This window comes from Zalophus californianus, chromosome 6 (genome assembly GCF_009762305.2).
Source record: "Zalophus californianus isolate mZalCal1 chromosome 6, mZalCal1.pri.v2, whole genome shotgun sequence".
Taxonomy (NCBI): domain Eukaryota; kingdom Metazoa; phylum Chordata; class Mammalia; order Carnivora; family Otariidae; genus Zalophus; species Zalophus californianus.
Window position 1 is genome coordinate 83,956,324 of NC_045600.1, and position 26,865 is coordinate 83,983,188.

General features: G+C 43.7%; 1 protein-coding gene across 1 annotated transcript in view; it reads right to left on the minus strand.

Moving 5' to 3' along the window:
- The window catches only part of EHD4 (EH domain containing 4), a 75,193-nt gene extending 56,298 nt beyond the window's left edge, over positions 1-18,895 (minus strand). Inside the window, exon 1 of the mRNA XM_027570598.2 lies at positions 18,553-18,895. Within this exon, the coding sequence (XP_027426399.1) occupies positions 18,553-18,788 (236 nt within the window). The 5' untranslated portion in view covers positions 18,789-18,895. The remainder of the gene's footprint in view (positions 1-18,552) is intronic.
- Positions 18,896-26,865: the final 7,970 nt, after the last annotated feature.

The window sequence follows — 26,865 nt, forward strand, 5'->3', positions numbered from 1 at the left end:
GCCCACAGAGGGCACTCAGTGTAGTGAATGAAATAATGAACCATCTCCCTTCCTTGTCACTGGTGATCAATGAGGCCAGCACATCCTCCCTGTGCACTTTACAGCTCCCCTAGGCTCCTGGAGGTAATGGCCATAGAAGCTGATCTCCAAAGAATTCTGCAGCAACAGAGGCTGTTATGAGGAATGGGGGTTGAAGAAGGGGTGTCTTGGGAGGGGTCAGATTTGATACCACCAGGGCCATTACTAGTCCTATGTGCAAACTGGAAGAAGATGCCCCTTCCTCCGGGCAGACACAGCCCTGCACCAGGGTTCACAGCTTAGCAAGCTAGCTGGATTCTACCCTGCAACATGCTCCCCTGCCCAGTGCCCTCATGGAGTTTAACCTGCACAACTGGGCAGGTGGGCCTAGCAAATGTCACTGATGGTTCCTATTCAGGGGGCCCAGAAGACCAACTGATGGGATATAGGTCAAGGACTGGCTCAGTGATACGGCTGGGGTGGGGCAAGGCGGCCAGAGGTAGAGTGGTGGGGAAAGTCTGCTTTATATGGAAAATGGCTGAGCCCTAACTCACTCCTCTGCACCAGCCTTCCACCACCAGCATTTCATTCAGCCGAAGCCCCTCGGAGCCCCTCCCTCACCACCAAGACTTCCTTTCCATGAAGAAGAAACACACTTCCCTGTATTTATGCATATGTGGAATGGGGCGGGGGCAGGGCAAAGACTATTCCCTCCTTCCTTTGCAGCCAAGGGGAACATGAAGAAAGGAGTACTTTGGAATACATTTCCCTCATTACCAAGCAACAGGTGGAAAGGCAACACCTTCAGAGAACACTTGAAAGTGACTGGGAAAAGGTTCTGGGAGTGGGGAGCGGTGGAAAGGAATCCCTGTTGCAGGTGATTAGGGAGGAGCCATGTCCCAAGCCTGCCAGGGCGATGACCCTTGACCCTGGGAGAGAAGCTCCAGGGCATGAATGTGCACAGTTTTCTCCAGCTCCCCATGCCTAACAACTATTTATTTTTTAAAATGTCCCAACTGATCAAATTTAGGTCTGAGCCTGTCATTTTATTTCCTGGGACAGAAGGGACTACACTCTCAACTGTCTAACACAATTTCGCCATCTTTCTAAGAATAAGAAATTAGGCCATCCCTGACACCTATGTTTTCTATATAAAATAAAAAACTGAAATCGTTTAGCCATCTCAGCAGGCTATATTCTGAACATTTAATTGATTTCATTGCTAGTTTTTATGTCATCCAAAGTTTCTACATTTCTTTCTGTGAGGTTGTGGAGCACCAGAATAGATAACATTTAAATATGTCCCCTAACTTTTGAGGAAATGTGAACGGACGATCAGATAACAGCACCCAGCATTTACCAAGTGCTCGTTATTTACCTGGAGTACAAAGCCCTCCATGTGCACAGTTGTTCGTGTAATCCCCATAACACTCTGTAGTGGGCACTAACATTATTCCCATTTTACAGGTGGGAAAACTGGGGCATCAGAAAGGCTAAGCAACTTGCCTAAGGTCACACAATAAGTGTGTTTCGGTGGAAATGGAATGCAGGCAGTTGGACTCCAGGTCTTGTGCTGTCTCCAGACAATGTTTTTCTTTGTTTCTGTTTATTTAAAGATTTTATTTATTTATGAGAGAGAGGGAGAGAGAGAGGGTGTGTGAAAGAGTGAGAGAGAGCATGAGCAGGGGAGGGGCAGAGGGAGAAGCAGGCTCCCCGCCGAGCAGGGAGCCCGATGCGGGGCTCGATCCCAGGCATCTGGGATCATGACCTGAGCCGAAGGCAGACGCTTAACCAACTGAGCCACCCAGGCGCCCCTTCAGACAATGTTTTAAACCTGGGTTTGAGCTGGTGGTTTGCTCTGAGATGAGGCGCACAGGGGGGGTTCAGGGCCCTCATGCAGAGTGTGCTGGCCATAGACACTGCAATCCTATTTCTCCTCAAAAGTGAGGGAGGAGAGTTCTCCCCCACTGTCTTCCTGCATGGTCCTGGGGCTGCCCTAACAAGGCACCAGCTCTCTCTGTTCTCCCTAGAGAAAAGCTGGGGAGAGAAGGAGATACTTTTCCAAACATGTTCAAATTTGATTTTTTAAAAATTTCAAAGCTTTTTCAGGCACTGAGCATACTCGTAAATACCCTTAGGAGCAGAAATGTTCACATTTACAAAATCTTACGAAATTCCACACAAATCTTAGAAATACTGGTAGAAGCCAGCAATAGCATCTCATGCTCTGTGAAACTCCAGCACTTGCAGAGTGTAAAGAGAGTGTGTGAGTTTCATATACACATACGAATGTGGAATTTCGGTTTTACAGCCACTCTGGGATCTCAAGTCTGAAGTCATTCATCAGCAAAGCTAGGATTCAAGTCCAGATCACACCGCTCCCAAGTCCACTCTGATTTCCACGCCCCATGGCCTGGATGACGCTATGCCAGGAGATCCGTGGGACAGAGGAAGGGGGACCACCGAGGAGGGGGGCCTGGGTTTGGAAGAACAGCAATCAATGTCACCAGGCTCCCTGCAGCACACACAGTTCTCACAAAAGGCTCAGATCCAAGTGTTCGCTTGAAACTTGACAGGCACTCTCCCACAGAATCAATGTTAACAGCAATGGCTGGCTTGCAAGATAGCCCACAATGTTCACAGACACCCCAATAAAATAGAAACCAGACAAGAACTGTAGCAATACCTTTTTGGGGAAAACCCAGTGTTGGGCCCCGCCTTGGGCAGCTTTCTGCAATCTTGCCCCTTCTCAGCACCTTCCCAGGCCTGGGCAGGAGGAGGGCCCTTCAGCTCCCGGCCTCGGGAAGTGTGGATGGGGCTCAGGCAGGGGTGGAGAGGTGTGTGGATGCCGTGGTTCAGCAGCAGGTCCTCAGCAGGGAAGTAACTCACACGTAAAGGTGTGTAAGTCAGGCCAAGGAGAGCCTGGATTGCTTTTGATGTTTACATAAATATATAGGTTTATATAAAAGCACAACAAACCCCACTAATTTGGGAATAATAGGGGTTTCAATGAAAAGCCTAAAGTATGAAATTGTTTCAAGAAGAGCATGTGTTTCTTATTTTCAAGTTCATAATGTAAGAGAAGCTAGAATGTCCCAAGTAGCAACCCTGCCAGACAGAACTTTAATAAATTATTTGAAAAGTATACTTACATATATTTTGGTTTATATTTGACAGATATTTGTTAAAGTATGTTGCTAATGTGAATCAGTTTGAAAAGGTGCCTCTGAACTGTGACTTTGATAAATCATTCCATCTTTGGGTGCCAGACACAGAAGAGAAGTAGAACTAGGAAGGGCTCTTGTGTAGCTTGTTTACCTTGTTAATCTGCTTAGTGATAACTTTCTCTGCAGATAATAAGAAGCCAAAATTCAGTGTTCAATTTCGTTATCAAAGCGATACCAATAAAGACATAATTGTATGTCTTTATTTATCTGAGAGAGCGAGAATGAGAGAGAGAGAGTACATGAGAGGGGAGAGGGTCAGAGGGAGAAGCAGCCTCCTTGCCGAGCAGGGAGCCCGATGCGGGACTCGATCCCAGGACTCCAGGATCATGACCTGAGCCGAAGGCCGTCGCTTAACCAACTGAGTCACCCAGGCGCCCAATGTATTAACACTTTAAAGAGCTCATAATACCCAACTCTGGTGAGGATGTGGTAAAATAGACACCCTTATGTATATTAGTGGAATAATCAGTTGGTATAACCTCGCTGAAAAGCAATTTGATACTTTGTGTCAAAAGCCTTTAAAATGGGGGCAGTTCTCCTTTTTGAAATCCATCTTTAGCAAAAATCCTAGACACAGGAAAAAGATTTTTGTGTGAAGATGTCCGTTGCAGCATTATCTGTAACAGCAAAAAAATTAGAAAAAAAATTGTGTTCTCTTTCCCATGGCTGTAAAATTCACTTATTGTATTTATGACTTATTCCCTGCCTCTACCTGGTAGACTATATGTTGCAGGAAAGCAGGGCTTTTAGTCTCTTCTGTTCACTAATGCTTCCCACATGCTTGCAACAATCTCTGGCACATGGTTGGGGTGCTCAATAAATACTTGTTGAAATAATGAGTGTTTGAATGTCTGATCACACTGGACTTTGCGCCACCTTTTCAAGATGCCAAGGCCATTCCTACCTCGGAACGCCCTCCCCCAGATCTCTGCGTGTCACATGATAATACTTCCTTGGGGAGCACCCTGACACAGAAGCCTCTCCAGTCTGGTTCCCCGTCCCTCCCCCTCATAAGCTAATCAGAGCACTTAGCAAGAGTTGATACTGTGCCAGGTTCCTGTTGGCATGTCATTGTCCCAGGATATTAGGAGCACCTTGAGAGGGAGGCCCTCGTCTGTCTGGCCCTCTACTGTACCCTAGCATCTAACACAGCATCTGGAACAAAGAAGGTGCTGAACCAGTGTCCGGGGGCTTGACCGGCTTTCTCCACACCCTCCTTCAGGTGGCCATCTGGCTCTGGCCTCCCTCCCTCACTTTTCTGCCTCCTCACCACACCTCAGGTGGGCTCTGGTCACTCTGTCCTGTCCAGCTGCCCCCCAGCCTCCCTCTCCCCCATCTGCCCTGCAAGATGAGATTGCTTTTCTCAAGTACCACTTTCAGTAGACAGCCTTCACCAACAACCCAGTCCTTCCCGGATGACTTCCCTTCCCCACGAGCCACCCCCTTCTGCCTTGAGCTCTGGGGTTCTTGCTCCTCACCTATTTTAGGCCTTCTTCCCTCCCTGATTAGTCTTTTCCAGGCCTAAAATTCCTGCCCCTGACTTCCCTTGCTTCATTCCCTCTGTCTGGCGGGGAATCGTGTCTCATGATCTCTACCATCTACCCTACTTGCTCTTTAAGTCACTTTATAAAGTGTCACCTCCTTCAGGCAGTCCTCTCTCCCTGAGCACTCCAGGACCTTTTTTTTCTGGCCACTCCCCACCGCCTCTTCTCTTGTGGACCCTCCTCGGGAACACCTGGTATTGGTGCTGTTTGTGGGCCCATCTCTTCTTTTCTGATACGTTGTCATTTCCTGCCAGGCGTGATCCACACACTCAGAACCCTTGAGTCCCAAACTCTCTTAGGAATTGTGTGGCTCAACCCCATGTCTTGACAGGTGAAGAGACTGAGGATTAGAGCCGGCAAAGACCTTGCTGGTCAGACTCGCTAGTGGCCGTGCAGGACTTGGAGCCTGGGGCTCCTCTCTCTTGGCCCGAGGCATTTGCTTTTCCACCAGGCTCAACCCGTCGCGCTGGGGTCCCACACAGCTCCCAGCTGCTGGCACCCAAGGCAGGACCTGTCAGATACACGAGTTAATATACGATACTCTAGGCTGACTGCCCAGGAGAGTTTTACATCGGGGGATGGGGAAACTCAGGTACACTGCCGTCACACTGCCAGGTGGGCAGGTGCGTGTCGGAGGCAGTGAGGGAACTAAGGCCAACCAGCACACGGGGTATCTGACGTGGACAAAGTGCAAAGAAAGTGATGAGGTTCAAAGCCGGGAGCCTCGGAGAGTGGGAGTGGATTCTGAGGTACGACATACAAAAACGGGTCACCTACAGGCACGAGGCTGAGCAACTGTGTTAAATGTTGATGCATCAGAGGCTTTCTCAGAGCTAGGAGTTCCGGGGACCTTGTGGTGTTATCTGCGACAACAAGAATTCAGAGGAACAAGAGGCCACGGGAAGTCTGGAGCAGAATACCGCCACAGCGCACGGCCGACAAGCCCACCGCACACGCACCCCGTGCGTCAGACAGGGGTTTGGTGCCTGGCTCCACCTGGCTCTCCTTTCTCCTGTGTTCTCAGAAAGGGCTGCCACTTCCAGGGGTGAGTGCTCCAAGCCATCAACATAAAAAGAAAAACAGACAGACATCTGGGATTCCAAGCAGTTGGGCAGGGGGTTGGCGGGGAGGACGGGAGACCCACCATCTCTTTGTCCCTGTCCGCTAAAGGCCATGGTGTGGCCTTGTCCAAATGGCTCCCGGGCACACTGGCCCAGCCTTGGTTCAAGGAGCTGATTTCATGCAAGGGTGTATGTGGATAGTGTCTTCTTCCTTCCATTGCTTGGGCCAGAAAAAAAATTTTTTAACGTCACAGCAAGAAATGTCATTTGTGTCAAGAGGAAAAGAAAATCTTCAGGATGATGAAAAGTCCCTCAAGATACTCAAGCACCATCTTCTCAGAGATGGGCTTAAGAATGACTAAAAACAAACAAACAAACAAACAAGGTACATTCTTCAATGACAGACTTCTGCAAATGTTGTCTCCCCTGGGTATTCATCCATGCGTTCTGCCTAGGTACTGACTTGTGCTTGGAATCACGGACAAGGCATTAATTATTTTAGTAATACAGTAGTCCTCCCTTATTCATGGAGGATACGTTCTAAGCCCCTCAGGGAAATGCCTGAACCCTACAGGCACAATGATTTTCCCTACACATACAGAGACATGATAAAGTTTAATTTATAAATTAGGCACAGTAAGAGCTTAACAAAAATAGTAAAATAGAACAATTATAACAATATACTGTAATACAAATTATGTAATGTGGTCTTTCTCTCTAAATATCTTACTCTACTGTATTCTTCTGATGGTGATGTGAGGTGATAAAATGCCTACGTGATGAGGTGAGGTGAAGTGAACGACGAGCACTGTGTGACATCGCATTAGCTACTACCGACCTTCTCGCCGTATGTCAAAAGGAGAATCATCTGCTTCTAGACTGTGGTTGACAGTGAGTAAGTGAAACCATGGGAAGTCGAAGAGCGCATAAAACAGGACTACTGTATACCTAACTTTTGAGGATTTGGTAGGTCCTAAAGTCTTTATATGAACAAATCTATTTCATCCTAAGTACCTTACAGGGTAGGTATTATTTTTATCCCCATTTTACAAATGAAAAAACTAAGGCTCACAGAGATTAAGTCATTTGTTAGAACCTAGATTTCTTACCCGTCCTGTGAGAACACTTCCTGCCCTGAATCAGAGCTTGAGAGGCTGAGTCAGCCTGCAACAGGAGCATTTACAGGAACGCATTCTGTGACTCGTAACAAATATACAAATCTAAGACTTCTTAGTAGGTATTGAATAATTAAATCAGCACTCCAAAAAGTAATATGGTGCATATATTTGGGGTGTTTTATGAGCATTATTTTTAAATTCTCAAGCCAAAATCTAGAGAAATGGCTTGTGTAATGATGAGATTTTTAGAAATGCTGGTGCCTACATTGGCATCTGTGCATAGTTTGAGAGTTCAATTCATTGCAATGGACTAGGACATTTTTAAAAAGAGCATGAAACCATCTCCAAAAGTCATTTTGTTCTTTTGAGTATCAGTTACTAAGGTTTTAAGCCATACAGATGTGAAAGAAATAAAGTACCGCTTTTGAGGGCAGTGGAGAAGCAGTTATATTTCCTTATTTTAAAATTCAGGGCTATGAGTTTAAACACATTTCAATGCATAGTAAGTGTTGGAAAGCTTTACATAATGTATTTTTTTTACTGATAATACTTGATCCACTATTTCACTAGGAGAGCGAATGAAAAGAAAGGGTTAGTCCCTCAACTCTGATTTGTGTTGAATCTAGAAATGATGTTTTTAGAGTAGTGTCCTTTGTTTATCCTTGTGTTTAATCCCAAGAAATGCATGTGGGAGAAGAATCAAACATTTGTTATCACAAAAGTCTTATAAAATGGTCAGGAATATGTAATTATTTCCTAGCAAATAAGCACCACTGCTACCACCACTCCTGGACATCACTGAACGATAGATTATTATGAAACCACACTGTACTGTTTATAAGGCATTTCATACACATTTTATCACTTTGCCCTCACTGTTGTTGGAGCAGGCATTTTATCCCTGCTTAGGACAAGGTAAGCAGCTCGCAAGAGACCACATTAGCACAGGCTAATGACTACTTTTAACACTTTGATCTATTTCCATCCAGTCACAGTTCTGTGAATATAATTTTTTCTTTCTAAAGTTGGGATCAAAATGTTTAAATAATTTTGCATCTAGATTCTTCACCATTAGTTTTTCCTCATACCATCAGAAATTCTTTGAAAACAATTTTTAGTAGCTGCAGACTATTCTAAGACGAATGTCTAACAACTGAGTTTGCCACTTCCTTACTCTTGGGCATTGAAATCGTTTCCCATTTCTGGGTCTTATAAACAATGCTGAGATAAATATCAGAAATATCTCCCTTTCTTTAAAATTTTAATCCTCTTTGAGTTGTTAAAAAACGAAGTTAGGCCAAGCTTCACTTCCATTTTAAGACTCTAGGTCTTCCTTATGTGTGAAACCTGACTTTTATTTTCATTTTTGTTTTTTTCCTTTAGTTGAATCATGGACATATTACGGCCAGGGCTCCTTGCTCAGTTGACATCATCTTTGAAACTGCTGTGCCTACTAAGGAATCTACAATAGCCTGTGGGATCAAGAAACTGGAATTTGCTGGATAAAGCCTTTCACAGCTTGATTTTTCCAGCTATGAATGGCATTTCAACCATGCATGGCCGAGATGTGCTTCTGGCACATTGCTGTCTAACTGGGACCAGTACCACAAGCTGCTCCACTCTGCCTTCCATGCTACTCTGGAAGGAGGCTTGGAAGAAAGAGAAAGCAAGGAAAGGAAGGAGACAAAAGGGAGAGGAAGTTCACTGGAATCCAAGGCAACATGCTTCCCAGTTGTTTATAACCCTGTTAATTTCTCCAGTCATTCATTTGCTCATGCAATGAGGATCTATTAAGTGTCTTCTACGTGAGGACTTGTAATTTATGAACCAGACAACAGACTTGAGGTTGATCCGGGAGCACTGGAAAGCTTCATGACGACGCTATAGAACACAGCCTTTCCCGAAGTTCCTTAACTATAGGACCCTTTTTGAACACCTATTACCAATCTCCCAGAATTACCTTCCACAGAACACTGGTTAAAAGAAAAAGTAAAAAGGCATTTAATGAAGCTCAACATCTGTTGTAGTGTTTTCAAATGAAATTCTTTTAAGACTAATAATAGATAATTTCTTAATGTGATTAATTTATAAAATATTAAACCAGCAGCTAACATCATATCTTAAGGTGAAGTAACAAAAGCATTGTCATCACTATTAGAAGTTTGCTGTAGATGCTCGCTTCCCAATACAACCATATATGAAACAGCAGAGGAAACAAAGTAATCCTGAATGTAATTGATACAGTGGTCTATCTAGAAAATCCAAGAGACCCTACTAAAAAGCTGTCAGAATAACTTCAATCAAATGAACAGATACAAAACGAAAATGCATAAAAATCAGTAGCTATCTCACATACTTGCAATACCAATCTAGAAAATATAAAGGAAAAAAATCTGATTCATAAGAGAGAAGGAATATAAAATACCTAAGAACAACATAGAGTATCTAGAACCCTATGTAAGTAAATCAAACACCTCTCTGAGATCTATAAAAGGTCTGAGTCAAAGCCATGCTGTGTTCCTGCTTGGGAAGAGCAAATACCAAGATAAAATGCAGTTCCAATACAAATGGATCCCAACAGTATTTTCTGGGAAGAATCTAATGAAGTAATTTTGAAGTTCCTCTGAAAAAATAACAGGAAATGATGATTGACAGTATTAGTAAAATAAAGAGAAGTGAGATCAGAAGGGTCTGCATTACCATTTAATTAAAGAATGTTTTAAAGTGACAGTCCTTAAGACAGTATGTTGTGGGCATAAGAATCTACCTACAGAGCAATACAACAGGAGAGAAAGGTTCCAAAAGATCCCAATATTTAATAAGTTAGCATATGAGGAAGCCTCATGTGGTAGTGAGAAAAGGTAGGATTATTCAATAGTGCTAAAAAAATAAAAAAACAAGGGGCGCCTGGGTGGCTCAGTCAGTTAAGCATCTGCCTTCAGCTTGGGTCATGATCCCAGGGTCCTGGGATCCAGTCCTGCATCAAGCTCCCTGCTCAGTGTGGAGTCTGCTTCTCCCTCTGCCTCTGCCCCTCTCCTCTGCTTGTGCTCTCTCTCTCTCAAAATAAATAAATAAAATCTTAAAAAAAATAAATTTTTTCCTGTCACACTTGTTTTTAAATAATAATACATAGTTTTACAGATACTTCGGTGAAATAATGATCCTCATATTAGATTCTGTGGTGGGAATCTAATTTGGAATGACTTTTCTGAAAAGGAATATATGTACATATACATATTCAAGATAAAATATATAATGCTTTATTTTATATAAAATATATATTACATATATATGTATTACATAGGTGTATATGTAATCAGCAATATACATAAACTTGACAAATATTTATACCTTTTGATGTAGTAATTCATACTTGGGCAGCTATTCTAAGGAAAAGAAAAAACTGAGACGTACAAAGATTGACAGCCAAGAATGTCCACTGTGATATTACAGATAACAGCATAAAATTAGAAACAATGTTCCAAGCTGTAGGATAGACTAGGATGCAATCATGGAAGCTATTTCTGAAGATTACTTCATGACACAAGAAAAAGTTCATCATATCATATTAAGTGAAAAAGGCTATTTATTAAATTGCATTTTTTGCATAATTCCCAGTTTTGTAAGCATGACTTCTATGTCTTCATCTAGGTCATTCACTAAGAATGTGAACAGATGGAGCTTGGACTACATGCCATGGAAGGGCCACCAAAGTGAGCCTCCCTCTTCTGGGTTGAGGCCGACCGGCTTCAGGCTTCAAAAGTTCAACCATCATGATTCCATTAGCTGAACCTTTGTCTATCAATGGTTCCCAAATATTTCCTGGCGGAGGCTACCTAAGAATTACTCTGGGAGGTGGTTTATAAAAACCAAACCCAAACCAAACTCAAACCAGATTTCGGAGCCTCTCCCACAGAAATTCCAATTCAGGAGGTCTGGGATGGAGGCCCCTGGAATCTGTTCTCAGGCTCCCAGTGATTCTGACCCATAGCAGATCCAGGGACCACGGTTTTCTAGCTCATAATTTTCCAAGGTCTTGAAAATTATACTGAATGTCTTTTAGAAGTAAGCTTCTAGATGTGAGTTAAGGAAGAGAATTTTATAATTAAAAAAAAAAGAAAAACAACGAAAACCCCCGAACACATTTCCCCTCACATTTCTCCTCATCCGGTGGCATTGCTACCATTCGTCAGGCAGGTGATGTAGTACGTGGACAGGAGGCCAACATGCAGGGTCTCCCTCTGGGACTGCTGCCACCCCCACCACAGCCCCCTGCCCTCGAGCCCCACCCCCCCCTGCTCCGAGGCCTGCCTCTTCTTAGGTTTCTGAGATACCAGCTGCTCACTTTCTACAGGCCCCTTCCATCAACTTATAATGGCTTTCATCGGAATGCCTGTCACCAGGGCACAGCTCCTCCCCTGCAGTACCCAGTTGCTGAGAGTTTTCTATATTTGACACTTCACCTCCCACTTCACTCCTCAGCCCACCACCACCTGGCTTCCATCACCACCACTTACTGGCATGGCTCTTGCCAAGGTCACCCTGGCTCCTGATGGCTAATCCACTGGATCCATTTCAACCCTTTTCCCAGAAGCATCTGGCCCTGCTGACCATGCCATGCCCTCTCTTTCCCTGGCTTTTGTGGGGGCTGCCCGATGCATCACCTATGTAGCAAATATTTTCCCTTTTTTGATAGCAGCACCCTGAGGAGCCACGTTTCCCCACTCTTAGTCCACATGGTTTGGGGGCCGAACACCCCACTGCAGGCATGGGTATTTCATTCTCCTGGCTCAAGGAATTGATTCAGGATGGGTATATGGCCAAGGTCTAACCAATGAGACTCAAACCTAAGACTTTTGCAGAAACCTTTGGGAAGAGGTTTTCTTTTTTTCCCCCCACTGGCGTTGCTGAGCTGGCAGAAGGTGAGTCTGGAATCAGAGATGGCCACCTGCCCCTACCCCATGAGGGGCAACTGCCTGAGAGGGAAGCCAACTTGAGGAAGGCAACAGAGCTGAGAGACAGAGACCAGATGGTGCCACTTGGGGTCCTAGGCCAGGCCTGAAGCCAGCACACCGTGGTCTGATCAGCTTCATGAGAAAATGTACGTTTTTCCTTAAGCCTTCTTCACTTGAGTCTCTGTTACTCGCAACCAAAAGACCCCAACGATAGCTCTGAATCACCATCCACCTCCCTGGTGACACAAGCTCGTCTTCCTCTCACTCCAGACCTATATGTCCAACCCCTTGTGGACTCTACACCTGGGTGTCTCCTTAAAAATGGGTTTAAGTCTAAACTCATAATTGTGCCCCCACTCTTCCTCTCCGTGTGTCTCCATCTTGGTGGGTAGCTCTACCACCCACCCAGTTATCCAAGGAACCTGGGCCTCATCATTGACACTTCTTGCCCTCATTCCCTGGTCTGGTTTGGGCAGCTAATTCTGGCTCATTCCTCAGGGCTCAGCTTTTAGGCTGTGTCATCAGGGAGGCCTTTTCCAACCTCCAAGCCGAATATAGGACCCCTCTTATGCCCACATCCCACCCTGTGCTGCTAGTATCACAGCTCTGGTCACCCAGAGCCCTAATGGCCTGTGGATTCTTATCCATATTCCCCACAAAACTCTAAGTTCTGGAATAGCCAGACCCTTCCCGGAAATCAGTATTATTTGAATAAATAGACACTGGGGTATACAGGTATGATCTTATATTGTATATTATAGATAGTCCATTCTTCTGTAAAAACTAAATATTTCAACATTTCAGAAAGATCTACGAAGGGCTTGGTATTTGGCAGAAAAGACTCATTTTCAGGGGCTCCAGTGCCTGGAGAACCACGCAATGGGGCCCGCAGTGTTTCCTTAACGGGAATTTCTTTAATGGGTAAACCAGGCTGCCTCCTAGTGAGTGCCTTCACTTCTCTTCACTTTAATAACAGACTCTAGAGCTTATCAAAGGAATGAAGTCGAGCTTTGTTCTTTAATAGAATCTATTTCTCCCTTTTTCTGAAAACTGGGACATTTGCCTGCTTCAAGTTTTCTGATACTCCTCATATTCTTTGTAAATTCTTAAAAACCACCAGACACAGCTCTTTGAGCACAACTACAAGTTCTTCCTATCTGGCCCTGCCATCTAGCCCTCACCCCCCCTGGTATTTATGGGGCCATGCTTACGCCGCCCCTGGGGAGCTCCTCACCCTCTGGGCTTGGATACCCTCTCCCATCTGGCTGGGCTCCCTTTCCCATCTCTGGATCATTTGCTTTTGAGAGAAAAGGAGATAAAACAATACTAGCTGAGTAGTTCTGCTTTCTTTGAAGGTTACAGCAAGAGTCCCAAGCAGTGGGCCTATCACTTCCTGATTCTTTTTCTTGTTCTAATGATACCAGAAAAGGCCTTTTCTTATCCGAGGTATTTTCGCCTTTCCAGCCTGCTTACCAGCTTCTTAACACTTCACACTGTCCACAAACCTTGTTCTCACACTTGCAGATGGAACTCGAGTCCCCCTTTCCCCTATTAACACTATATTTAAATAATATTTAAAGTTTTAAAGCACAATTTTAAAACTTTATCAAATATTTTACAGGAAAATATTAGACTTTGATTTTACTGACTTAATTTGAGTGTTAGGAAGAATGAACATGTTTATACACTGACAAGAATATATGGGGGGAAACTATAGGCACTGTGTGATAGCTACTTATACTCCCTTTTCTTTCTTTTTAAAGATTTATTTATTTATTTGAAAGAGAGAGAGAGAGAGAGAGATCACGCAAGGGGGAGGGACAGAGGGAGAGAGAATCTTAAGCAGACTGTGCTCAGCGCAGAGCCCACTGTGGGGCTTGATCTCATGACCTGAGATCACCACCTGAGCTGAAACCGAGAGTCAGACGCTTAACTGACTGAGTCACTCAGGCAGCCCTGTACTCCCCTCTCCCCTCATGTATATTCCTTAGTTCCTTTTGTCCATGTGTTCTTTTGGCTTATTTCTATAATTTTTGGTTTGCTTTCTTTCTGGCAACCATTTTTATTTTAAATTATTGCATACAGATGCAGAAATTACTTGACTGGAGCTACCTGCACACTTATGGAAATTAAAGAAATCACAGGATGCTGAACTGCTGGAAGACAGAACTGTTCTATATTTTTAACCAAGATAAAATTCATATATCACAAAACCTACTCCTTTAAAGGGTAAGGTACACTTCTCTGTTTTTAGTAACTTCACAAAGTTGTGCAACTAATACCACTATCTAATTTCAGAACACTTCCATCACCCCAAAAGAAACCCTGTACCCATTAGCAGTAACTCTCTATTCCTTTTGCAATGTGGATATCTAGTTGTCTACCATTATTTGTTGAAAAGAATGTTGTTTCCCCCATTGAATTGTCTTGAACCCTTGGAAAAACAAATTTACCAGACATATGGGTTTATTTCTGGACTCTCAGTTCTATTCTGTCGGTCTCCGTCTATTCTTATGCTACTATCACACTGTCCTGTAGCTTTGTAGCAAGCTTTGAAATGAGAAAGTATGAGAACTCCAATTTTTTTTTTTAAGATTTTATTTATTGATTTGAGAGAGAGAATGAGAGATAGAGAGCACGAGAGGGAAGAGGGTCAGAGGGAGAAGCAGACTCCCTGCCGAGCAGGGAGCCCGATGTGGGACTCGATCCCAAGACTCCAGGATCATGACCTGAGCCGAAGGCAGTCGCTTAACCAACTGAGCCACCCAGGCGCCCCTGAGAACTCCAATTTTGTTCTCTTTCAGGACTGTCTTGGCTAATCTGGATCCCTCAATTTCTGACTGAATCTTAGGATCAGCTTGTCAATTTCTGTAAAGAAGGCAGTTGGGATTTTGGTAGGGACTGCATGGAATCATAGATCACTTAGAGCAGTACTGCCCTTCTAAAAATATTAAGTCTTCCAATCCATGCACAGGGGATGTCTTTCCTGTTTTGTTTTGTTTTGAGGTTTTCTTTAATTTCTTGAAACAAAGTTTCGTATTTTTCAGTGCATAAGTTTTACACTATTTTTGTTATATTTATTTCTAAACATTTTATTCATTTAGATGTATTATAAAAGGAATTATTTTCTAAATTTCAGATCGTTCATTGCTAGTGCATGGAAATGTAACTGATGTTGTATATTGATCTTGTATCCTAACACCTTGCTGAACTTGTTTAAAATTTTTTAGAATTTTCCTAAATCCTTAGGATTTTCTATATACATGATCATGCCCTTTGTGAACAGAGATGGTTTTACTTCTTTCCAATCTACATTCCATTTCTTTTTCTTGCCTAATTGCTTTGGGCTCTACCTTTTTAAAGCCTATACAGTTTCTTGAATGACTTCCCTCTTTTGTCCTCATTAGAATAAATTTTTCTGGGAGAAGGGGACAGGGTGTAGGAGGAAGAGAGAAAATGGAGCTCTTAAAAACCAAAATATTGCAATCATGTGGTTTGAATTGATTTTCAGTGAGCCTCACATCCTCTCAGTGGAAATGTCTTCCTTCATAGCACTTGGGCCCAGGGATTTTCTGGGGGAATCTCTGAAATCTGTTTTCCTCAGGTTTTGGATACAAGCCTGGCTGAGCCAAATATCCACCCTTCCTTGGTTGTTACATAGTCTAAGAAAACATAGCCACTTTTCCCAATGCCCGTCTCTTCTCCTTTTTGGCCAATTCTTACTTGCTAGTTAGAGGTAGAGCATCCATGGTTTCTCTCATAGCATCCTCTGCCTTCTGAGAAATAAAACAGTTAGTGAGACAATAGGTTTATCAGCTGTTCTGCTTCTATCTCAAGAAGACTGACAAATAGCTCCATCACATCTGAAGTCACCTTCTGGGCCAGTTTTGTGATCCAGGTGAGGAGGGTCCACCAAGACTCTCCTTCCATATACTTCCATACACTTCCAAAAAATAAATATAGTTTCTGACACTCAGGTTCTTCATCCCATCTAGAAGACCTTTTTATTAGAACAAGGCACACATTTAATTTCCTCATTCCTGATGAAGTCTTGGCTCACCATGTTCTAGTAGAGCTCTTACTTCTTCCCAGTCATGGGACAAAAGGAGGGAAGAATGGTTTTATTAAAGGTGTCCAATGCACACCAAAGGCTTTGCTGATTGGCTTTAGAATGAGAGAAGTTTCCTTCCTATGAGTGCATGCTCTGTGTTACCAGTGACCTCTTGGGATATACAGGAAGCCAGGTGGATGGAAATCTTTGACTATGTAAATAGATGCACCCCATAGCCAAGTATGAGCTTCTAGTGCTCAATGGCTAGACATGAACAACCGAGGCACTGACTGGCTTCAGAAAGAAAGATAGCACTGGGTGTAGGCAGGATCCAGGATGGTCAGCACCCTGGGCCAACTCCACTGCTTCCCAGTCCGAGGGCAGGCTCTAGAGGGTAGCTGCCCTTTTGTTTGGGGCTTTCCTCCTAGGAGTTAAATCTCTTCCTCCTAGCTCCACTCTGAAACCAAACTCAGGTCTGTGTTGGCTCACCAAGCTTCCTGTCCACCTTGATTTCCTTCTAACCTCACAGGTCCACTTTGTGCCCACTACCTAAGGACAAAGTCACTTAGGCCAGGGAAGGTCTCAAGAGCAAGTGACTTCTTGGTAAGGTGACTCCTCCCTCACCCTGAGGTTGCACATGGCTCCAGTGCCTACTGAGAAGTGGTCCATTTGAAGGAAGTTGCCAGGAGTCAAATCTCAAAATCCTTCTTAAAATTATGCTTAGCCATTCCACAGAACTCCCCACAAATGATGAAAGAGAGAGAAGAGTGAGGCTATGTAAGCAGAGAGATGGCCATATCACATCCTGGGGGCCACAGGAGCACCAGGGCTCCCTAATCACACAGGGCACAGGAAAGCCCCATGGCAGAGAGACAGGAGGAACTGCCCAGGGCGCCATGAGCGTGCCACGGCTCATGTCTGCGATTATTATAATTATGACAATGCCAGCTTCTTATCCTTTATCTGTGTGTTTCAAAAGGCCCACCTCCCACTCTTGTACCACTTGGTCACAATACTTCAGTATCCCATATACTTAAACCGAGACCTTAAAGGTATTGTCTGTCATCTTTCAAGGTATTGGTTACTGTAACACTTCTATGGTTTGAGTGTCTGGGGTGATATATTTAATACTATTTTCCCCTTATTAATAAGCACCAAATAAGTCAATTTAAAAATTATTTCCTTCAGTCTTCCTTCACGTTCACTTTACTATCTAGAACTATATTTCAATACAGTGTATTTGCTTTGCTGAATTCATTCATAGTGTATCTGTACGTCTGGATTGAACACATTTCCTGTAGTGACAACTACTCTATTTGTAGGAACTATTTAGGTCACTGGAGTGGAGAAAAAGAGGCCACTGTTTAATAGAAAAGGCATATATCCAAATATAGATGCAGTTTTCTGAACACCGGTTGAACATCAATGATGGAGAGATTGTTACAATTTCCCAAACCCTGGACCAAAACCTTAAATGATTAGTCCTTTGTTAAACTGACCCAGAGTTTAATCCAGGAAAATAAGTTTCCTAACCCCTAAAAAAGTGAGTCTTAAAAAGTGTCTTACTTCTGCTTTAGAAGTAACACAGTCTCTTCAAAAAGCAATTTGTTTCGATGTAAATGATTTCCCAACAAAAATCACTTCAGAGGAAGCTATATGAGTTGAGCCTTAGGGCATGCACGGTAATTGTTTGCTTTTGGAGACAGAGCAAGCATGACAAATATTTTCAGTTGTCAAGGGAGGAGGGAATGACCCACCTAAGAAATGGAAACCAACGAAGAGTAATACGACACTCCCCCTTAGTTCCACTGGGCGCCGGCTGGGGCTGCTACACAGTTAACTTCCTATGGCCGGATAAAGGCGAGGCTGTGCAAGAGCTGAATAAAAGCGGCCTCTCTACCCGCTCCCCCCAACACTGTGGTGGGGGACGGCATGCAAGGACTTCAAGGGAAGGGGGCATTGGAAAAGTACCCTTTACTGTTGCCATTCATTCATTCATGCATGCATGCATTCATTCATTCATTAATACATTCCTTCAATAAATAGTTATGCGCTGGGGGCTTAATTCTTCAAATATGACTCAACAGCCCATTCGGATACCACACACCTCCGTCCCCATTTCTAGCCCTAGGCCTCACTCGCTCATCAAGAAGATGCTTATTACAGCCTCGCTCTCCTCCCTCCCTTCCCCGGGTCCCGGGCCAGGGTGACCGGACAAATCCAGTCAGAAGAGTCCCTTACCAAGAGCACGGAAGGAGGGCTCAGAGTATATGGAAAAGGGGTTTCGGGGACCTTCCTGCCTGCATGGGGGAGAGGCGGCCCCTTCTTGGGCGGCCGCGCCCCGGGGCGAGGCTGAGGGCTCCCGGGCACCGCGCTTGGACGGAGAACCTGAGCTCACGCCGATGGCTGGAGGGGGAAACGGCCGCGAGGGGATTCCGCACGGGCGAGTGGGCGCTGCAGGACGTCCGAGGCGGTGGGAGGCTGGTGACAGCACACGCACACGTGGGGAGGACCGCCTCCACCTAGGTGGTGGGAGCAGGGGTCGCGGCAGGGGCGACGAGCGGGCGGGGCGGGTTACCTGATGAAGGTGGTCTTGCCCGTGCTGTACTGGCCCACCAGCAGGATCATGGGCTTGTTCTCGAAGTCGGCGTCCTCCAGCGCCGGCGAGTGGAACTCGTGGAAGCGGTACGCCTCCTCCAGCGGCAGCACCTTGCGCAGGTAGAGCGAGCGCAGGCCGCCAGTCACCGTCTGCACCGCGTCGGCGCCTCCCGCGCGCTCGCGCCCGCCCGCCTGCCGCCCCATCCAGCTGAACATCCTGCAGCCGGTCCGCGCCCCGCGCCGGCCCTCTCAGTGCCTGCCCCGCGCTCCGACCCCGCTCTGAGTTCGACCCTCTCCGGCTCCCTCTGAGCTGCCCCAGCCGCTCTCGCCGCCGCCCGAGCTGGCCCCGCCTCGTGCCGTCGCAGCCAATCTCCGGTCGTTACGTCACGACAGCTCGTTCACTATTCAGAAGGCTTGCTCAAGTCCTTCCTCATTGGGCCGCTGCCAGGGCGGGTGGTGGCGTCAGCCAATGGAGAGGAGGTTCTTAATGAATTATTGATGACGGAGTCTCCCCGCGGTACTGGGCGGAGGAGAGGGTGTCTCCAGCGCCGCTGGGCGCAGACCGGTCAGAGGAGGGGCCCCTTTAGGTCGCCGGAGCCCCACCTCTGGCCAGGTGGCGTCGGCTTCCGGGCAGATCTGAGCTGGCAAAAATGAGCCTCCGGAGGCTTAGTCTCTCCTTCCAGTCTTATGATACTGGGGACAACAGTGCAGAAAGTTGATAGGCAGGTTCTTTCTACCCGCTGGCAGGTTATTATTTACCTTCATTTTATTAGTGAAGAGACCTTGACTCACAGACATACTGACAAGATTTGAATAAGGGGAAGGAGACTCCAATTTACTTGAGTAGATATTTCTCCTACTTCACACTGCCTCCACTAAATTCTGGGATCGATTGAAAACCGTTTGCCCTTATTTTTCTTTATTTGATTTAATGTAAAATTGAAAGTTTAATCATCATCCTCATTATTACAACCTAATGACCACATATGGACATGTAAAGAGTTATTATTACCTCCTAGCTCTCTCTTTTTCAGGTTAAAAGGACACGTCTAAATTGAGACTGGGAGAAATAATCAGCCATCACTTTTGGTGTTCTAGGTAACAGTTTGAGAATATTTCTCAGTTGTTTTAGAGCATTTCTCAGATGTGATCCATGGAGTCACCTGCATAAGAATAACCTGGGATGCTTGTTAAAATTCAGATTTCCGGTCATCACCCCAGACACACTGAGTTAAAATACTGTGAGGAAGGATGGGGCTCAACAAGTGTTCTCAGGTGATTCTGATACACCCTAAATTTGGGGAAACACAATGCCCAACAGTACTTCTCTAACTTGATAGAAATGCAGATTCTGATTCAGGGGTGTGCATTTCTGACAAGCTTTCAGGTGTTTCCAATGCTGTTTGTCTATGGACTATAATTGCTGGGCCAGAGCTGTGGTGAAGAGAGAACAGGACTTGGCATCAAAAGACCTGGGTTTGAATCTTGACTACAGAAGTTAATGGCTATGTGGCTTTAAATGCAATGAGCTGCCTCTCTGCCTCAGTTTCCTTGTTTGTAAAAATGGGAACTCCTTGGGAGTTGTTGTGTGGATCAAATATTTAGAGGAAACTGTATGTAACTAGGGAAGTGGAAAGAAAGCCAAAGGAAAATGAACTTGGATATCTGCCTCATGTCAAAATAAAACAAAGATTAAAATGTAAAAATAAAATACATAGAACTACTAGACTCAACAGGTCTTTCTTACAATAAGAAAAAGAAAAGGTATCCACTTTGGATAGGAATAAGTAAAATTGTCTTTATTTGCAGATGATATGACCATCTATGTAGAAAATTCTATAGAACCTACAAAAAAAGCTACTAGGATTAATAAGTGAGTTCAGTCAGGGTGCTAGATACAATACACATATCCAAAAACCAGCTATGTCTTTATATACCAGAAATGAACAATGGGCCGGTGAAATAAAAAATCAATGTCACTTGTAATAACATCAAAAATATGAAATATTTAAGGATAAATCAGATAAAAAATGTACAAGGTCTAGGGGTGCCTGGGTGTCTCAGTCGGTTAAGCATCTGACTCTTGATTTAGTCTCAGGTCATGATCCCAGGGTCCTGGGATAGAGCATCAGGCTCCCTGCTCAGTGGGAGGCCTGCTTCTCCCACTTCCTCTGCCTGCTTGCGTTCCCTCACTGTCTCTCTGTCAAATAAATAAATAAAATCTTTTTTTTTAAAAAAAGATTCTCTCTCTCTCTCTCTGCCCCTCCACCCTGCTCCTGCGTGTGCTCTCTCTAATAAAAAAAAAAAAATGGGCAAGCTCTATACACTGAGAACCACAAAGTATTTCTGAGAGAAATAAAAAAAGGCCTAAATAAATGGAGATATATACGATATACCATGTTTATGGATCAGAGGACTCAATATTGTTAAAATGTCAATTTTCTCCAAACTAATGTACAGATTCAGTGCAATTCCAGCAGGCTGTTATTTTTGTAAAAACAGATAGGCTGATTCTAAAATTCATATGTAAATGAAAAAGACCTAGCCAAAGCAACTTTGAAAAAATTAACAAAGTTGGAGGACTTACACTACCTAATTTCAGGGCTTACAAACCTACAGAAATCAAGACAAGACAGTGTGGTATTGGTATAAAAATAGACTAATATATCAATGAAATAAATAGAGTTCAGAAATAGACCCACACATCTATAGTCAACTGATTTTTGACAAAGTGCAAAGGCAATTCAATGGATGAAAAAAGTCTTGTCAACCAATAATGCTAGAACAATTGAATACCCATATGCAAAAATATAAACTTTGATCCACACTTTGCACTGTATGTAAGAATTAACTCAAAATGACCAGAGTCATAAATGTAAAACTTAAAATTATAAAACTTCTAGAAGAAAACATAATACAGGGGCAACTGGGTGGCTCAGTTGGTTAAACGTCTGCCTTCGGCTCAGGTCATGATCCCAGGGTCCTGGGATCTAGCTCCACATTGGGCTCCCTGCTCAGCGGGGAGCCTGCTTCTCCCTCTCCCTCTGCTGCTCCCCCTGCTTGTGCTCTCACTCTCTCTCTCTGTGTCAAATAAATAAATAAAATCTTTAAAAAAAAAACACAGTAGAAAATCTTTGGATATTATGTAGGGAAAGGTTTCTTAGATGATACCAAAAGCATGATCCATAAGAGAAAAAAATTAATAAATTGGACTTCATCAAGATTAAGAACTTCTGATATTTGCAAATGACATATCAGATAAAGGGCTAGTATCCAAAATCTATAAAGAACTTATCAAACTCAACACCCAAAGAACAAATAATCCAATCAAGAAATGGGCAGAAGACATGAACAGACATTTTTCCACAGAAGACATCCAAATGGCCAGCAGACACATGAAAAAGTGCTCAGTCGCTTGGCATCAGGGAAATCCAAATCAAAACCTCAATGAGATACCACCTCACACCAGTCAGAATGGCTAAAATTAACAAGTCAGGAAACGACAGATGTTGGGGATGTGGAGAAAGGGGAACCCTCCTACACTGTTGGTGGGAATGCAAGCTGGTACAACCACTCTGGCAAACAGTATGGAGGTTCCTCAAAAAGTTGAAAATAGAGCTACCATATGATCCAGCAATTGCACTCCTGGGTATTTACCCCAAAGATACAAATGTAGGGATCCGAAGGGGTACGTGCACCCCAATGTTTATAACAGCAATGTCCACAATAGCCAAACTATGGAAAGAGCCAAGATGCCCATCGACAGATGAATGGATAAAGAAGAGGTGGTAGATATACACAATGGAATATTATGCAGCCATCAAAAGGAATGAGATCTTGCCATTTGCAACGACGTGGATGGAACTGGAGGGTGTTATGCTGAGTGAAATAAGTCAATCAGAGAAAGACATGTATCATATGAACTCACTGATATGAGGAATTCTTAATCTCAGGAAACAAACTGAGGGTTGCTGGAGTGGGGGTGGGGTGGGAGAGATGGGGTGGCTGGGTGATAAACATTGGGAAGGGTATGTGCTATGGTGAGCGCTGTGAATTGTGCAAGACTGTTGAATCACAGATCTGTACCTCTGAAACAAATAATGCAATATATGTTAAGAAAAAAAAGAGGAAGAAGATAGTAGGAGGGGAAGAGTGAGGGGGGTGGAAATCGGAGGGGGAGATGAACTATGAGAGACGATGGACTCTGAAAAACAAACTGAGGGTTTTAGAGGGGAGGGGGATGGGGGATGGGTTAGCCTGGTGATGGGTATTAAAGAGGGCACGTTCTGCCTGGAGCACTGGGTGTTACGCACGGAACACTACATCAAAAACTAATGATGTAATGTATGGTGATTAACATAACAATAAAAAATTTAAAGAAAAAAAGATTAAGAACTTCTGACCTTTGAAGGATACTGTTAAGAGAATGAAAAATTCAAGGCACAGACTAGGAAAATATATTTTCAAATTACATATCTGATAAAGGACTTGTATCCAGAATGTAAAGACCTCTTAAAATTCAATAATAAGAAAACAACCCAATTTAAGACATGGGAAAAAAAATTTGAACAGATACTTCCCCAAAAAAGATATATGGGCAAATAAACACATAAAAAGATGTTCAACATCATTAGTCATTAGGAAAATGCAAATTAAAACCACAACAAAAGATACTACTACATACCTATTAGAATGCCTAAAATTAGAAGACTGACCATACCAATTGTTGGTGAGGATGTGGAGCAACTGGAACTCTCATATGTTGATAGTGGAATGTAAAATTATGCAACTCCTTCGGAAAACAGTTTGGCAATTTCTTTTTTTTTTTAAGATTTTGTTTATTTGAGAGGCGTAGGGCAGAGAAGGAGAGTGAGAGGGAGAAGCAGACTCCCAGCTGAGCAGAGAGCCTGATGCAGGGCTCGATTCCAGGACGCTGGGATCATGACCTGAGCCACAGGCAGACGCTTAACCGACAGCCAACCAGGTGCCCCCATTTGGCAATTTCTTAAAAAGTAAACCATATACCTACCACATGACGCAGCAGGGGAAGAGCACAGGAAGAATTACAAAGGGCATGACTACAAAGGATTTGTTCGTTACCTTGACTGTGGTGAAAGTTGACAGTTGTATACATCTGCAGAAACTCATCAAATTGTGTGCTTTAAATATGTGTGGTTTATCATGTGTCAATTATACCTTTATTAGTTGTTAGAAATGCTCATACTTCTAGACTCAGAAATTTTGCCCTGAGGAAATAATCAATGTAAAGCTTTATCTAAAGCATGTTTATCAGCATGACACATAATAGTGAGAAGCTGTGATTAGCTGTCCCCCCATGGAGGATTCGTTAGATAATGGATTCCTATGCAGTCTCTGAAAATTGTGTCATATAAAAAGAATGTTAATGACCTGGGAAAATACTCAGAATATATTTTTAAGTGGAAAAAAGATTACAGGAGAGAATACATTCAATTACTATGGAAAACAGTATGGCAATCCCTTGAAAAATTCAAAATAGAACTATCATATGATCCAGTAATCCTACTTCTGGGTATATATCCCAAAACCTTGAAAATAGGTTCTCTAGGAGATACTGCACATCCGTGTTCATAGCAGCACTATTCACAATAGCCAAGAGGTGGATGCCACCCAAGTTTCCATTGATGGATGAATGGATAAACAAAATGTGGTATATACTTACAATGAAATATTATTCAGACTTAAAAAGGAAGGAAGTCCTGTCATATGCCACTCTCTACAAGAACCTTGAGAACATGATGCTAAGTGAAATAAACCAGTTACAAAAAGACAAATAGCATATGATTCCACTTTTATGAGGTATCTAAAGTAGTCAAATTTGTAGAAACAGAAAGTCAAATGGTGGTGACCAGGGACTGGAGGGAGTAGGAAATGGGGAGTTTTCAGTAGTATAGAGTTTCAGTTTTGCAAAATGAAAAAATTCAGGAGATCACAACAATGAGATCATGGTTAACACTATTGGCCTATACACCTAAAAATGGTTAAGGTGGTAAATTTTACGTTATGTATATTTTACCACAATTTTTAAAAAAATGAATGTATAGGATTTTTGTACTTTTGAAAAAAAATTTAAAGTGAGGAAGTGAAAACATGGGAGAGACAAACCCCAAAATAGTAATGATTTCTGCATTTTGGAATGATAAATGATCTTAGTTTCCTTCTTTATGTGCTTTAGCATTTTTCAGATTTTACACAATAATCATGTTCTTGTTTTATAACCAGAGAAAAATTTGAAGGAAGAAAAAAAGTTACTGCCTTTAATCTTTAAAACCAGGGAAAGTCCTGAAAGAGCCTGGAACCAGAGGACCCATCATAATGTCTTACTTTTCTCCCTTCTCTGTCTTCAGACAACTGCAGTCCCCGCTTTCGTGCTCTTGATCTGTCCTCAGTGGAGCAGGAGAGTGACGGGCGCGCCTTAGGAGAGTCATCTTGCATCCATTTGCAAGCTGGAATCCTCTTTTGGTTTTCCTTCTTCAGACTCAACAATCCCAGTTACAGTCACCTTTTCATCTGAATCGAATTGTTTTTTCAGGCTAAATCCTATTTCAGGCAGTTTTACAGAGAGTGCCATTAGTTACCTGGATTTTTGTTGGATTAAATAATTCATGAAATAAGTATTTTGATAGTAAGACTCAACTCTCTTTGCTATATGGAAATTTTAATCGTAATTCTTGCGGAAGGTTTTTTTTTTTTTCCCTTCTTATCCTTGGTAATTTGAGGTTCACAAGGTCTGCTTTATTTATTTATTTATTTATTTATTTATTTGAGAGGGGGAGAGAGAGAGAGCATGCGAGCTCCTGGGCATGAGCAGCATGGGGAGGGGCAGAAGGAGAGGGAGAGAGAGAATCTTAAGCAGGTTCCACGCCCAGCCCGGAGTCCGACGTGGGGCTTTATCTCACGACCCTGAGATCACGGCCTGAGCTGAAATCAAGAGTTGGACACTTAACTGACTTTACCGCCCAGGCGCCCCTCACAAGGTTAGCTGTAGATGGTGTTCAGGCATAACAAGTGCAGTGTCTTACTCTGATACTTTAAGTCCCAGAGTAGTTAAAGTCCTGAGAGACACATGCTAAAGAGATTAGAGGAGGTACTTTGGCCTGCAAAGAGCCCCCTTCATTCTCAGACACACCTCTCCATTCTCTGTGGCCACTTACCCAGGTCACTGCTGCCACTTGGAGATATAGCTTATAGGACACGGCAGGGGGAGATGTCTGGGAGGTACTTGCAGTAAGACAGCCAGCTGCCTACACATGGTCCATTTTTCAGCAACGGAACTCTCATTTTCAGCCAGGCACATTGCCACCCAGGTAAAAAACAAAATTTTCCCGTCTCTGTGCAATTAAGGGTGATCATAAGACCTTGCAAGGGCTGTTTGCTGATAGGTTACCTGAAGGATGTGTGGGAGTTGCAGGAAGTCCCCTTTAGAAAGAAAAGAGTTCAATCTTGCTCTCCCCTTCTTCTCTCTTGTAGTCTGGGGTAGGGATATGATGGCTGGAGCTTCAGGGCCCATCCTGGACCATGAGGCCAAGGACTACACATGGGAAGGTAAATCACAGCTGGGAGGGGCAGAATCCTGGATGAGTCCTGGACATGCCATGCCCGCCTTGGATGGCCTCCTTGTGGGCTTCTTTGACATGAATGTATTGAAGCCCCTATTTGTTAGGTCTCTGCTAGTGAGAGAAGAAAGTAATTCCTAACACTGAATTTGTTCCTAGAAATGGAATCTGCAGTAACAGAACCCAAAATGTGACATTCCCTTAGTGGAAGAGAGGGGAGGGTCAGCATTAAGGATTCAATTACTGCAGGCTGGGATTTAAAATAAAGCCACACATATTTTTCGACATGCCTCTTATCGAGAGATGGGATCTTGGTCCCATCCACTTGAATCCAGGCTGGCTTGTGAGTGCTTCCGCCAATAGTGTTCTGTGGAAGTGATGTTCTGTGACTTCTGGCACTCGGTCATAATACACCATGCACCTGTCACCGAGTAACACTCGCTCTTGGAGCCCTGACCTGCCATTTAAGAAGGTTGATGATCTTGAAACCACCATGCTGAGGAGGCCGTGTGAAGGTGCTCTGACAGTCAGTCGGACTGAGCCTGTCCTTCGGTCACCCAGGAACCAGATATGTGAAGGAAAGAACCATCTCAGACCCTTCAGCTCCAGGTATTCCAGACCCCAGCCATCTGAGCCCTCCCCAGGCAGTTCAAGTCATTTCAGGGGAAGCCCCACCCATGAATAAGAGTTGCCCTTGC